At 37.3% G+C, this 14,755-nt stretch overlaps 1 protein-coding gene across 2 annotated transcripts in view; it reads left to right on the forward strand.

The window, feature by feature from the left end:
* Positions 1–4,389: 4,389 nt before the first annotated feature.
* The window catches only part of pard3ba (par-3 family cell polarity regulator beta a), a 200,630-nt gene continuing 190,264 nt past the window's right edge, over positions 4,390–14,755 (forward strand). Inside the window, exon 1 of one of the 2 annotated variants that reach the window (XM_088074335.1) lies at positions 4,390–4,531. Coding sequence is in view for 1 of the 2 variants with exons in the window: in XM_042513093.2 (XP_042369027.2) it covers positions 6,565–6,681 (117 nt within the window). In the remaining variant the exon portion in view is untranslated. Of the gene's footprint in view, positions 4,532–6,217; positions 6,682–14,755 lie in introns of those variants that run through there. The other variant, XM_042513093.2, reaches the window with a different exon arrangement.

Raw genomic sequence — 14,755 nt, forward strand, 5'->3', positions numbered from 1 at the left:
CTACGCATCATGGACTATTATTTATTACTTAAAATGTGCCCCTTTTTATGCTGTTTTTAGTTATTTATTATGAACGTGTACGTGTGTGTGAGTGTGTGTATCGTTTTCGGTACTGCACGGCAGAAATCATTGTACAGTTCTGTTCAATGACTATAAAGCTATTTTATTCTATTCTGTCCTTGTTCTTTTCTATTCTGTTCTACTTGAGGTGACTAAAAATGTCACAAACACACATGTGAGAGCATGTTTAAAACTGGTATTAAAATGTGTTTTAGGGCGCGGGGTTCGAGTCAGGCATGACCCTTTGCTGCATGTCATCCCCTCTCTCTCTCCCCCTTTCACGCTATATCTGTCCGATCAAATAAAGGCATTGAAAACCCCCCAAAAAATATACATTAAAAAAAGCGTTTTTGCTGATCCAATTTCATTTTCACATGATGCATTTTAGAAATCTCAGAAATCTCCAGAGTCACTTGAATTACAAAAACAACAAATTGTGACCACGATGCACATTCTGTTTGTTTTCTGTCTTGCTGTGGACTTTCCAAACATTTTACTTACAATGTGACAACTGTAATCCACAAAATAAAGCCTGATGCATTTTTTTCATATTTATCTGCCTTATCTTACACAGGAAGTCCTTCTGCATAAAAGGTGGAAATCCTACAGTATGTTGGAGGGTTTTGTACGACATCGAGTTGGATGTTTTCAAGTCTACATCGATAAATCATGCAGGGTAAGGTCAGACTTATATTATGAACTCCAGTACATTGATTATAAATTCCAGAAGCAATCAAATAGAACATTTGCCATATATTTATTACATTATTATTATTATTATTATTATTTGTTTCACATTTTATTATTATTTTTAGTAGTAGTAGCAGTAGTAGTAGCAATATAGGTTTTTTTTTTTTTTTTTTTTTAATTATCATATCCCATAGTTTTTTAAATATTAGCCTCTACCAAATGGTTGAGATGGTAGTGGAGATGGTAGTGGTAAAACAAAAAGAGAAAAAAACCCCAATCAAAATAACTTTAATTATTATCAAATTATTGTTACTTTACCAAAAAAATATCAATTTGTTATAGTGGAATTAGTAGTATTACCAGTACTAGTATTATTTTTCACATGATTATCCTAGATATTTACCATGATAGTACTTCAAAAACATCTCAGAGATTATACAGATATATTTGTTTTACATCAAATATATAATGGAGTAACATTTTGAGGATAAAACATTTAATTTACTGCACTGTGGTGGATTTTTATGCAGGGTGTTAATGTCTCTAATTTTGTCGAAATGAAAGTCCTCTGCTACTTTCATATTGTATTGGGTTGTATTTGGATTGTATTTGTAATATTTAGGGAGGCAACATCTCCTGCTTCCCCTGCAAAAATATACACCTCTGATAATGTAGGACACACAGGCCAGGTGAAACTGTGTTAAAAACAGCCTGTAGCCTGTAAATGTGCCCTCTGTGGTTAACTCAGAACACAGTGTGGTACTTCAGACAGGTCAAACACTCAAGTGAACTGAGCTTTGCCCACCGCTGAGCCCTGATTGGTGCTTGGGGTTAACACTGAAGGCTGGGTGTTTCGTGGGTCACATGCTTGAAATGAAACTTCCAACTTCCACTTCACTTCCAAAAAGGCTCTGAAAAAAAAATCAATTGATAGTGATGACAGAAGTGGTTCTGTATCTAATACAATGTAAATTTCTGAGCAGGAAATATAGCACTGTATGTTCATCATGTTTGTTTATACAACTTCCTCTTACATTTACAATTCTGCACACTTATACCTTATACCTTACCTGTACCTTATACAGAAAAAAAGTCCATAAGGAAGTGGACTGCCAGCAGCGCTAGACAAAGATCCCCCCAAGTTGTAGAAGTGCAATAAGCTCCAAAGTACAATATGCATCTGTGTGCGTCCATAGATCGTAGCTGTTTTGCTTTGAATAACTGTGATTATTCCAGACAACAATTCTAGCAACTTTGACAACACTTGTAATTCACAGGCGAGCGCCTTTAGCTATTCGATTTGGAGCTTTTCAGCAGTCGCACACAAAAGAAATGCAATTTTGCAGCATGAATATTATACCTGAGGTCTGAAATGAAATCCTCATGCTGAATGAAAGTCGTATTTTGTGATTGCGAGCACTATCTCTCTTGCTCTACTTGCACTAACACACATAGTATATACACACACTAACACACACACACACACACACACAGTTGCACACTCACGGGTTTTTATGAGTAATCCTTGCTACTGATTCAGGGCCTGTAATTGTAAGCAGCGCAGCAGGAAGTGAAGCAAGTCTCAGCTATTGACCAGCCTCAGTCTCACACTGAGCTAAAACACAGGGGTGGTGGCACTGCCGCTGAGAACATGTCAATTTTGCTCTTTAGAAAAGGGGCACTGCTTGAAGACTGAAAGCAAATCAACACGGCTATCGACCCAGACAAGCCAACCCTGTAAATTGCACTCAAAGAGCTGAACAAAACAACAAAAACCATCACTGGGATTTTATTGATGGCCAACACTTTGGCTTGCATGCCTTACTTCCAGACAAGGGGAAGACTGAAAAGACTCAAAAGAAAGGCTTGATAGACCGTTCAGATGCATACTATATGCAACTTTATAGCAGCGTTTTGCTTAAAGATAACTGTAAACTTTTGTGATTCTGATCAACAACAAACTCTTTAAAGGTCCTGATCACGTATTGCTCAACACCCCGCCAGGTGAAGGCGTGGTAAATAGCATACCACTCTATTCATAGAGGAAGTGACATCATAGACAGCGGTAATGTTGTGCAAACACTGCAGCGACACATTGTTGTCAAACTTGTCTTCTCTCAGGTTGGACAGCAGCTCCTTTCTTCCTGACGTGGGAACAGATACAATCAAATTCGCACTGTGTTTTGTTACAACACGCCGCATTCTCACACTGACATCTTATCACTGTGTTCTTTCACATGCGGAAGACGTATTGAGGCCTTCGTCATGAAGTGCAAAATGCACTCTGTTGTTTTGCAGATACATAAATGGAAGCTGTGCAGAAAGGCAGGAGCCACCTTGAACAAACAGAGGAGCTTCTCTCTGCAGCCCTCCCAGTACATTAGTGTGTGTATTAAGTATGCATGCATGGGTGCTATTTTGTTCAGTGTGTAGGCTACTAGGTCTTTGCACCTGTGCTCTTTTCATTTTAGAACAAAATTAAACAATAGGTCAAAAATAAATAAATTTAACATTATTTTTTTATTGTCCTCTGCAGTTATATTGAAATAATGAAATTGGTTAGATGCATTTTGAAAATTTTGATGATGACAAAATGCATTATGGGATCATTCATGGGAGTTTTTGCTGTGCACAAGATTATTATTATATATAAGATAAGAGCAATTTAAAAAAAAAAATTAAAAGTGCATGGGCCATGATGTAACTGTGCTGTCTCCAGTTCAGTTTTGGCTGTGGACCCTGTCTAATTCCAGTCTGTATCTTTATCACAAAATTCTACAAAAATCACAATAAAAAAGTGCACAGGTGCAGTAAAAATGTGCAGTGTGTTTTTCAATCAGGACTCACCCACACTATCCAAAAATATTTTTTCCAGCCTCTCAACCTGCTGTTTCAAAGAATACATTTAGGCACTGTGGCCACTTCACATGATTTCTGTGTAAGGAAGTCCTCCAAACTTTCCAAATTTCAATCAGCAATCTCTCATCGCTGCTTCTGGAGTGCAAAGTTGCCAAGTGCAGCTATGATGAAGGGAATATTTGAACCACAGGGCGAGTGTTGAAAGTTAATGGTAGTCTATTTACCAACAACTGAGCAAGAGGCTTAACCATATACAGCTGTGGCAGAGTCTGTCATTAACCAACAGTTTGAATGTTTTGGCCCTTTGAAAACTGAGCAGATTCATTTGATTTATTTAAAAAAAAAAGGGAAAAGGCAATGAACAACTAAAAAAGTTATAACCTGGAAAAAATATACAAAAAAATAAATGAATAAATAAACAAAAATGTAAAAAGTACAAGAAAAATACCTAAAAATTAAGTTTTAATGAATAAATAATTATGATAATTATAAATATAGTTTTTGGAGACATTTTGTCCTTGCTTTAAATTTTTTTCAAATCTATCAATTTCTTGGAATTTGCAGAACAGTTCTTGCCAAGTTGATCATTTTCAACTTTTCCCTCCTCATGTTTTCAAAAGAAAGCAAAGGTTTGAATACTCGAAAAAAGTGATGTTGAAGAAAAGTGATGCTGGTCCAGGTTTCAAAGGGTTAAGAACAGGAGCTTAAAAACTTACATCACAGCGATATCTCTCTTTTTTTCCATCTCTCAGGGATTTTTTATAACATTGTATGGAAACACACATGTTCCACTGGTGCAGCCAAACGCTGGCAACAACAGAGTTGCACTGACTGCTGAGTCGGCAGTTGCCATAACCACGCTGAGGGAACATAACCAGCATCATAAACTCCCAGGGGCCCTGCAAACACAGTGTTAAACCAGGTATGAAATTATGTTCTCTCTTAAAAATCAGAGCTGAGGGATTATGAACAAAGTCACTGTAGAATTTACTAATTAGGGATCATCTCATTCTTTCTCCATCCCCATCTCTCAATTTGCTTTCTGTCCTCACACTTTGCTCTCCCACCCCCTCCGTACTCACCTTGCTTTTTGGAAATTAGAGGAGATGAAACAAGAGGCCTTATTGTTCTATCCTGCACATTTCAGGATGAATTACAGTGGCAGTGAAAATAATTGCTTGTCCCAATTATGAATCCATCTGCTGCCGTGGCTTTCTGATTTGATGGGGAGAAAATTCCCGAGAGCAAAAACCAAACAATGCGTGGGAATAAGTCATAGGAGCATGTCAGTGGCCATTAATATCCATAAAGGCAATTTCACAACACACCTAATGACATAAAATGACAGACAATAACTGTGTGGTAATTAGTATGTGTGATGTGAGTAGAGGTGTGATGGTGTGTGAGTGTCTTTAGGGGGATTGGAGTAGAGAAGGAGTTGGGCTGATATTTCTCTGCCAATACATGTGGACAATTTACCTCATCTGACCTATAAAATAATATGACTTCACAGGGGTATGCAGACACACAAAATAAGACATTAAATAATACATTTTAAAATGTATATATATTTACTGTATTAGATAAATTTGACATTCTTTGTAATCTAAAAAAAATGTTTTTCTTTTTTAAATCTTATTTCTAAAACTGAATATAGTTTTATTTACTAATCATTTAAATGTCATACAAGTAAGTACAAGCCCCATTCATAGAATACTGATTTCAGTTTAACTTTACTTTGTTGGTGCTTTCATCTTGTAGCTTCTACTGAAACCTTTAAATCTTCATAGTAACAATAATACTAATAATAGTAATAATACTTAAAAATATATACATTTATTCAGGCTACTATATGTAAGATAAAAAAATAGTTCTTGGTTACTTTAGACATATAATATTTAAGACATATTTGTTAAGTATCTTTCCAATTTGAATATTAAAGAAGTTCATTCCATTCTGTCTATTTATAATTTTTAAAAACCTTTTAAAATATATTTTTATGTCTTAAATTGATTAGAATTTGATTTACTAAGAATTTAATTTTTATGAAAGCAAGTACAAGCCCCATTCGTAGAAAATTGACTCCTATATAAGTCTATTTTGATGGCGTTGCTATCTTGCAGCTTATATTTAAATCTTCATAGTAACAACAATAAATCAAAACAATACATTTATTTCTTGTAAATAGATAATTAGCTTTTGGTTACTTTGTACATATATAATGTCTACAGCAGAGCCCTTTATTCTAGTGCACTAGTCTACAGCATTTAAGACATATTTCTTTCATATTTTCCAAAATAAATAATTAAAAAGGGTATTTTTTTTCTACTTTTACATTTTACATTTTTTATTACTTTTATAATGTCTTTTTTTCTTTCTTTCTTTCTTTTTACAGAGTATTTTTACTATATTTAATAAAATTAAAAATATCTCAACTGTGTTAGAATTAAAACTACATCAAACATACACAACCAAATAACTGTTTTACAGTTATCGAAACATTTTGGACATTGTGACACACACATGTTAATAAACCAATTATGTAGAATAAAGTTTTTCGGACTCGTAGTCGTGGAGTGTCAGTGGGGAATGTAGTTTCCTGGAGTGCCAGAGTCACTGTGATTTCTTCCGGGTTCCTCGCGGAGTTTGTTTTGTTTGGGTGTATCTGCGCACAGCTGACAGAAAGTCACTCTGCGTCTTTAAGCTACTGTTTTGTGACGGTTTTGCAGAAAATAAAATGTCCTTGGGGGTTTTATTTAAGTGTTTCACTCGGTGAAAGCGGACAAGTGACTCCACTGTGATTCCATCCCGACCTGAGACACCTGTTGCTCCAGTTTCGACGGACAGGTGCCACTTTCTCCGGCTCACACACGGAGCAGCTCCGGGTGAGACAGTACCGAAACTTGGACTAACTATTCAGTTATTTTTTAATAAACAATTTTATATTCAGCCGCTATGAAAGTTACGGTAACTTTCGGGGACACGGCGGTGGTGGTTCCCTGTAAAGCTGGATGGACCGTCCGGGATTTAGTCGACCAAGCCACGCGCAGATACCGCAGGATTCTGGAGCAGGTTAGCCCCCTTCATACTTTTACTTATTTATTCATTTTTTCCGGTATTTCCTTAAATAACATGTTAGTTGACGTTTTACACCCGTTTTACAATGGCTTTTCGTTCCACTTATTCTTCATATTTTACAAAATGTAGCCCCCATAACCTGTCCAAGGTGTGTGTCACGTGGCCAATTAGTGCTAAATGTTTAAAAGGTTTAAACTAGCAGATAGCTTAAAGGAGACAAAAGTCGTATTATTAGCAGTGGGGGGTTGTAACATAGTACATTTACTCAAGTACTGTACTTAGGTACATATTTTAGGTACGTTACTCGAGTATTTACTTTTCAGGTCACTTTTACTTCACTACATTTTAAAGGAAAATATTGTTCTTTTTACTCCACTACATTTAACTGACAGTTTTAGTTACTTTACAAATTAACATTTTTGGATACAGATTATGACTAGAGTTTATAAAATATGGTGTTTGTATTGTTATTTTTTCCCCAAAGTTTATACAAGCTCACCTGCAATGAGAAGTCAATCAGTCTATTGATATTTTATTAAAAAAAAACAAAAAAAACAAAAAAAAAAACAAAAAAAATATGGTGCATTAAATTGAATTTAAGCCATATAAACATATTTTTAGTTTGGTTACTTTTTTATTTTGTAAAAACAAAAAAACCCTTAGGAGCAGGATGGATGCAGACATTGTTTTTGTATTGCATTGCAGAGCTGTTAACTCATGTATATACACTGGATTTTTTTTAAATAACTTAATACATTAAGTGTGCCTTGTGCAGCTATATTATTCAGGTATATATTAGTATTGGATCTGGACTTGTTATTGGCAGGTACTCAATATCAAATGACTTGGATTTGGGGCAGAAAATCATGATTGGGACATCCCTGCATAAGACTGAAGGAGCCACTATTGCAAAGTGTTGTTTTCCTGTGACTTGTGTTTTTTCAGTTGTCTCACATAAACACAAAGATATGAAGCCCCAGCTTTTTGCTCCCTGATGTTGCAATCACTTGAACATTAATCATTCTGCTGAACTGACCTTTTATTAATCAGCTGCCGCTTATGTGCATGCTGTCCCGGCGTGATAGGGTGCTGATGTGCATTTCATCTCAGTGAGGATGTGAGTGGCGCTGGCTGTCTACCTGTACAATAGCTCCCTGTTTAAGCCCTGGTATCTCAGTGGGCAGGTGGAAGTTTACTGTTTGATGTCCTCAATGTGGCCGCAGTTGGTGATGTGTGCTGCGGACAGGCGGCTTTGTCCTGTGAGTGATTGGGGATTAGGTTTGGTGACAGGTCCCAGTCTTATCGGTTGGCTTGTCCCCCCCTCAGCCCGCCCACGCGCCCTCCCTCTCGGCAAGGCGAGAAGCTGGCTTGTGGAGATGCGAGGGGCCGCGGAAGCAGGGATGGAAGGGGGTGATTGGGTGGCTGTATGGCTCGATGAATTGCTTCCACTCTGTGAAGGAGCACACAAACACCTGGATAGCCACAAACACACACACACACAGCTCATCTTGCTCAGTGTCCCTGAGCTGTCACGTCTCTGCTCCACTGACAGCCACAGCCATGCCCACTCTGCCCAGCAGTCCCTGTTGATTCTCAGCGAGACACGCCACGGTGCACAAGCTGAAGTAGGCTAAATGCGAGCGTGTGATTAGAATGCACCCAGCCCTTGATTGCTTTACACAGAGCATGTTAATTAGCAGCTAGACGCTGACTCAGCAGTCTCTTAATAGAGGCGGATCATCACGAGGACAGTCCGGCTCCGTCCCTGCCAGATAGGGCCAAATAGATATGACCGGATGAGCTGGCTGCTCCTGCCAGCAGAATCCACTTAGCTCCCACATTAACCGCACATTTCTCCACTCGCCGCTCTCACTGCTGACAGCAGGGACAGTGTCAAAAACCTTGGTTTAATCACTGAGAATGTGTGTTTGTGTGAGCTGGTTTATGCATGGCAAACAGGATTCTGCACAGTCTCGCTGTGCATTGCAGTAATGGCACGTAAAGCTTCTTAATTAGCAGGTTATTTTAATGTGATCTCAGCTGTGACTCTGTACGTGTTCGGCTGCTTTTATATCTATTGTTGTGAAAACAGTTGAGTTAACTTATAAAGCCTCTAACGAACAGCAAACAGAAAATTACAGCTCATTATACAGTGTGATTTGTAAAATATGAGTGTACGTGTTCTCACAGCGGTGATAAAAGACTTTTTTTTACCATCCACACTTTATTCGATCACTGCTATTGTGGCATGTGATGAAGACTGTGGGAGTTGTGCAAAGATTTGCACCTGAGGTGTTAAGATTTATAAGTTAGAGATGATATAATATAGCTTTATTTTAAATTAAATATTAACTTCCATCTGCCATCCAGTTACTTAATAATAAAAAACTAGGCTTGATTTGTTAATTGTTGCCTACTTCTATATAAATCTGTCTCTTCTGGAGCTGAAATTATCAGTTAAAAACTGCATTTCCTGTGGAACATACAAGTGGATGCTGAAAGCTGAAATTAATCCAAAACCATGGCTGAAAATGGAGAAATATCAAAGAAATTGCTGGAAACATCTTAAAATCTTGCAGAAATGGAAGCTGCACTGCATTACCTGAAGAAGCTAAGAGCTGAAATACATTACTAGAAAAGCTGGAAGCTAAACTGTAGTAACATAAAAAGTCAAAAAAATTGAACAGAAGCATAAAAGTCCTTGAAGAGCATAACATTTTGACATTTGAATAGTTTCTGTTGCTGAAAGTAAGCGGAAGTACTAGTCGATTAAAAAATGTACAGAAGTCCTGTGGGTAGTAGTAGTTTGTTATTCGGTGTTTAGTTCATAAAATGCCAAAAAATAGTGAACCTGCTCATCATGACATGACGTGTTTTATCTGTCTGACAGTACAAAACCCATTTTTTTTTAATTAACAGTGTTTTTAAGCAGCAAATTCTTGCATTTTAGACACTGGAACAGAGATGTCAAATGCTAACTGTTTATTGGTTAACTGCAGAGAATATTTTTGACTGGTTATGTATGTCTATAGGTTAATTTTTCTACTCTTCAGTGGACTGTACTGTGTACCATCCGGGTCTGGTGGGAGCTAACCTTTCATAGCACACTGCTCAGGGCTTTACCCAACTCAGAATTTTGCCAGTCGAAACGGATTTGGCAGTTCAGTACGAATATTCGACAGTTCGTTTTGTTTTCCATACAAAGTTTTATAGTCTCAACAGGCTCCGCAGAATGTTCAATGTGACGTCTGCATTCATGTCATATGGTAAACAAGCTGTTGGATCACAAAAGCGCAACAACATTTTTTGCAAGGCACCTGTGGATCTTTAAAAACTCTTAAAAGGCCTAGAATCCATTAATTTTAAAAATAAAGCCTTGATTGGCATTAAAATGTCTTAAAACGATCTTTGAGAAGTCTTAAAAAATGCTTAGACATTGGAGATGGGATTTTTGTGAATCTTTTGTTTTCTTACATTGAATTGCAAAAGCTCAAAATAATGGGTAACTTAAAAAAATAATATTAATAATTCACGGAATGCCTTTTGCATTAACATTTGAAAAATGAAATTAATTTCCCCCTAACCTTACGTTATTGTGCATGTTTTTTCTCTTCAACATTGGCTTCTGTAAAATTGGCCTTAAGTTTCATTCCAAGTGGCATCAAAAAGTCTTTAAAAGCCTTATATAGCCTTAAGCTGTAGGAACCCTGATCCCACAAAAGTCAGACACTGTATCATATTATCTTGCACTGTAAATTCCATATGTTAATGTAAACGACTTGTTCTAAGGTAACAAAAACACAACAATTTTTTTTCAGGTGAATGTAAACTAATGAAAACATAATAAACATTGTTTTTGCCCATAGCTGTCCCAAAATCCTACACACTCCTACTAAATGTGAAAAAAGTTGCTGAGGATGAATTTTGACTCATTCCATCCTTCTCCCTATGAACTAAAATGAAGTAAGTCCACAGTTTCAGGTGTGAAGAGTCTTAATAACAGCTGACTACTCTGTGTTCCTGGATGACTTTATCGGTATTCGACTGTAGCCTGGGGGACCAGCATGTAGACTGTGAGGGTTGTGCGTTCTCAGGGGAAACAGCCAGGTACGGAGCTGTCTCTCTCTGTCTCCTGGTCTGTCTGCTGCAGGTTCAGTTCAGATTACAGCCCCTATACCAACTGTGTCCTGACACCTGACAGAGCACTAAACAACTGGAAACACTTTGCCCTCCGTCTCATGTATGTGGGAGTGAGAGGAGTTGTCCAATGTGGGTTGGTATGTGCGTCAGAGCTCAGCTATGCAAAAGGCATTTTTTAAGTTAAATGTAACTGTTCAAACCTGCTTTTCTCTTCCTCAGGCTGATTGTGTCATTGGATTTTTCGATCTGGCTCCTTGTCAAATGTGTTCAGGGAAAAATAGTTGGCTTTCATCAAACTGCTGAGTTGATATTGTGTTAACTCTATCATTCCCTGAAGGAAAGTACTCCACCCAGTTCAAATAACTGTATAGCTATATAGCAGCACCCTGAGGCTCAGTGCCGGCTCACTGTGTAAATGATGGGCACTGCAGCAGGGCAGGTGCCTGCTGGCAAGTGACTTTAAAGTTGGGCATCCCAGACATCACGACAATAAAAAAGTTTTCAGTTATAGAGACATGAGAGTGCACAAAAATGTTCTTGAAATTGAAAAGCCCACTCAGCCTGCTTTCAATGTGTGCTACTGTTCAGCTTATTCTGGAAAATAAAGTTACAATTTGTAATTATTTTTGTGATTAATCTTAAAAGGAAGAAAAAGCAGCCTTAATAAGCAGTATTTAAAGCAAAAATTAGTTAATAAACAATTATCATTTTGATAGTGCAAATTTTCTACTGTCTACTTTATTAATTCTTGTTATTATTATTATTATTAGTAGAAGTATTTATTTATTTATTTTATTTTTACTTTATTTTTATTTATTTATTTTTATTTGCTATGTCTATTTGTCTATTTTCAATTGTAGTCTATTGTAAAGACCTGACAAAAAACAGGCTTCTTATTTATTATTGCTACTGAAAGGAGATAAATAAACAGCCCTTTGTTTTTCCAAAACAGGACAGGTTAAAAATGTATTGGTTAACTGAAATTATTATTTATCAATCACCTTGTCATACTATTTAGTAGCCAAACACAAGAGTATCCTTTTAAAAAGTATATATTTTTTAAATTTTGTTAAAAAAAGGAAAAAATATAATACTGGCTGTTTATTTTTGCTGCAAAAATGTAGTAATGACCAGGCTTCACCACACATGCCTCACAATGAGTCTGAATTGTTTATAAGTGACGGATTAAAGTTTTAAGAAAAAGATATCAACTGCGTTATACAGTTTTATAGTGTGCAATAAAGCATACATTAAAGCTGCGGATGGGAGTTTCATTGCGACGTCATGCAAAAATCTCACAATAACCCTTGAGCATATAATTCAAGTGGATTTAGAGAGAACAAGATCTCTGTATAAAACACTTAGATTTAGAATACAATGAAATAAAACATTTTGCAAGAATACGGTGCAATTACCTAGTTAATTGCACTGATCAGTGACATTAAAACGCTGCAAAGAAACAACATGTTTATAGGCCAAAAAATACCAAGAACAGTGCAATAAAATAGCTGAACAGGAGGAAGCCCTCACCCAGAAATTCAAAATGTGTGTTTTTTACAAACTTGACATGTTCTGGATTCACTTGTGGGCCATTCAGAATGGACCTGCGACTCACTTTTGGACCGTGACCCACTAGCTGGAAACCCCTGCTCTACAATGTAGGATTTAGGGGGATTCATTGGCAGGAAGGGCATATTATATTCATAACTATATTAACACACAATGTCACTCGCCTATATGATTATTACAATGTTATATTGCGTTATCAAGCCCTGCTAAGGTCAAGTTGTCTCCCTCTCTGGCTTTCTTCGTCCTTCAGAGAGAAAGCTCTCCTCAGCTTTTCTTTCATTCGCACCGATGGATCCAACTTCACGTTCATTAAAGACATTTTGCTTTCGTCACGGCTAAATCCACACCGTGCTCCTGCAGCTGTTTAATTACACATTCTTCTAAGGATCAAAGTGTGAAATAGCACCCCCAACACCACCACAGCCAACCGCCGCAGCCCCGCTGAATTTAGCTTCACTAATCGCCCCAGCGCTTCACCATTCTCAAGTGGTGTCATGTTTGCTCACCAGAGAGGGGGAAGAGGGAGAGATATGGCTTTCAATGGTGGGGGACTTAATGGTGTAATTTGCAGGGAATTTACTCTTCTAACTGTCACGGTGATTCTGCTCCGCTGTTGACTGACTGACTCCCGACTCCTTTTGTTTTTTATGTCATGGGAAGAGTTCATGATACAAAGGGGAATTACAAGGGATTGACAATGAGGGACTTCAGAAGAGTTTTTTTTCCACTCGCCTCTTTCCTCTCTATAGATTACGTTCCCTCTGAAGTGTCATACATTCAGCCTTTTTCATCACGAGGTAGAAGGAGTGTTTTCTCAGGCCTTTGGAGCTCTGGCTGTGGAAACAGAAGCACTAGTATGCCAGGTGTGCTGATGCTCAGCCCGCAGAGGTGACGCTAATTAACACATAGGCATTGTTGTGCTCTAATCCACTGATGTGAATTAATCCTCCCCCTGAAAATCACACTAATACCTCTTATTTCATTAAGGTGTGTGTCTTAATGCTGGTGATGTGATGTCACTGCAAAAGAGCCAATTAACGTGCTTCCCTCCTTTGCTGTCACACACACACACACACTCTCACACACACACACTGTAAACAGTGTCGCTGAGAGGCAGAAGAATGCCGGCAGTGGTTCAGGTTGGACCAGTTTTTCTGGCGAGGTATAAATGCTTTGCGTTCATGTCTTGGCTCCATCTCTGCTCCACTGGTTTCAATGTCTCCGTCCCACATGTGCTGCCTTAGAGTTAACATTTAGCCTACAATATAACATATATTCTGGTTTGAACACTGTAAAATCTCATAACAATTATAATGAAATCCTTTTTAGCATTAACTTCAGGGTTTGCCTGGATTATTAAAAAGTCTAAACAAGGCTTTGAATTCATAAATCTAGAAATATGGCCTTAATTGGTATTAAAATGTAGTAAATCAACCTTTCAAAATTCTTATACATGGCAGGTAGAGCTTTTTTTGAGGTTGCATTTTAAAGTCTTAAAATAATGGATAAGATCTTTTTTTTAAAAAATTTTTAATAATTAACCAAATCCCTCTTCATAAACTCTTAATGATGGGATTTAAAGTAGTGGAATCCCACATACAGTAAGTAAGGAACACAAAATCAGCAATAAAATGTTGCCACTTAATGCCAGATCTAATCACATTTAACTTTCTCAATGGATCAAATATTTTATATTTTATGTTACAATAAACTGACTTTTATTCAGTTTTGGTTATTGTAAAATTGGTTTTAAATTGCAACTGGAGTGGCATAAAAAAGTCTTCAAAAGTATTACATTTAATTTGCTTTAAGCTGTAGGAACCCTTTAAATTGAATTTGTTAGTTTCAATTGAGGTCAGTTTATAGTGTATATATTGATTTTGAAAGGTCAGCCTCCTCCTGCCATCTGAAGCTGCCTTTTTAAGAAGTGACAGGTGGCCTCTTTCTTGAAAAAGAAAAAAAATATAGTGAAGCCCATAAGACAGCCTCCGTGGGGAGAATTAAAGCTACCAAAATCAGTCACCTGCCGACATCTTTGGCTTGTTATGTTGGTCACATGACCCTTGCCTTGCCTTTACCTGAAATTCATCATGTCCATCTATTCAATTCAGGGTCCAGGTTGAAAATACTGGAGTTCCTCTTTAAAGTTACTGTAGCTCACTGGTGTTTGGGTCCTAAATTCTAGAAGAAAGCTATCATGAAGCTGTCATGTGTCTTTTTATACTCTGTCTTTGTGAGGCCCTCAGACAGTTTTTACAGTGACAGGATGCTCTTGGCTCTGGATCATTGGCGTGTACGCCTGTTTGCATATCAACAGGCCGTCACATTGTGTGAAAACTGCAGTGTATTTGTATGCGAG

Source organism: Plectropomus leopardus, chromosome 24 (genome assembly GCF_026936395.1).
Source record: "Plectropomus leopardus strain MGB_pleo_1.0 chromosome 24, ASM2693639v1, whole genome shotgun sequence".
NCBI classification, from domain to species: domain Eukaryota; kingdom Metazoa; phylum Chordata; class Actinopteri; order Perciformes; family Serranidae; genus Plectropomus; species Plectropomus leopardus.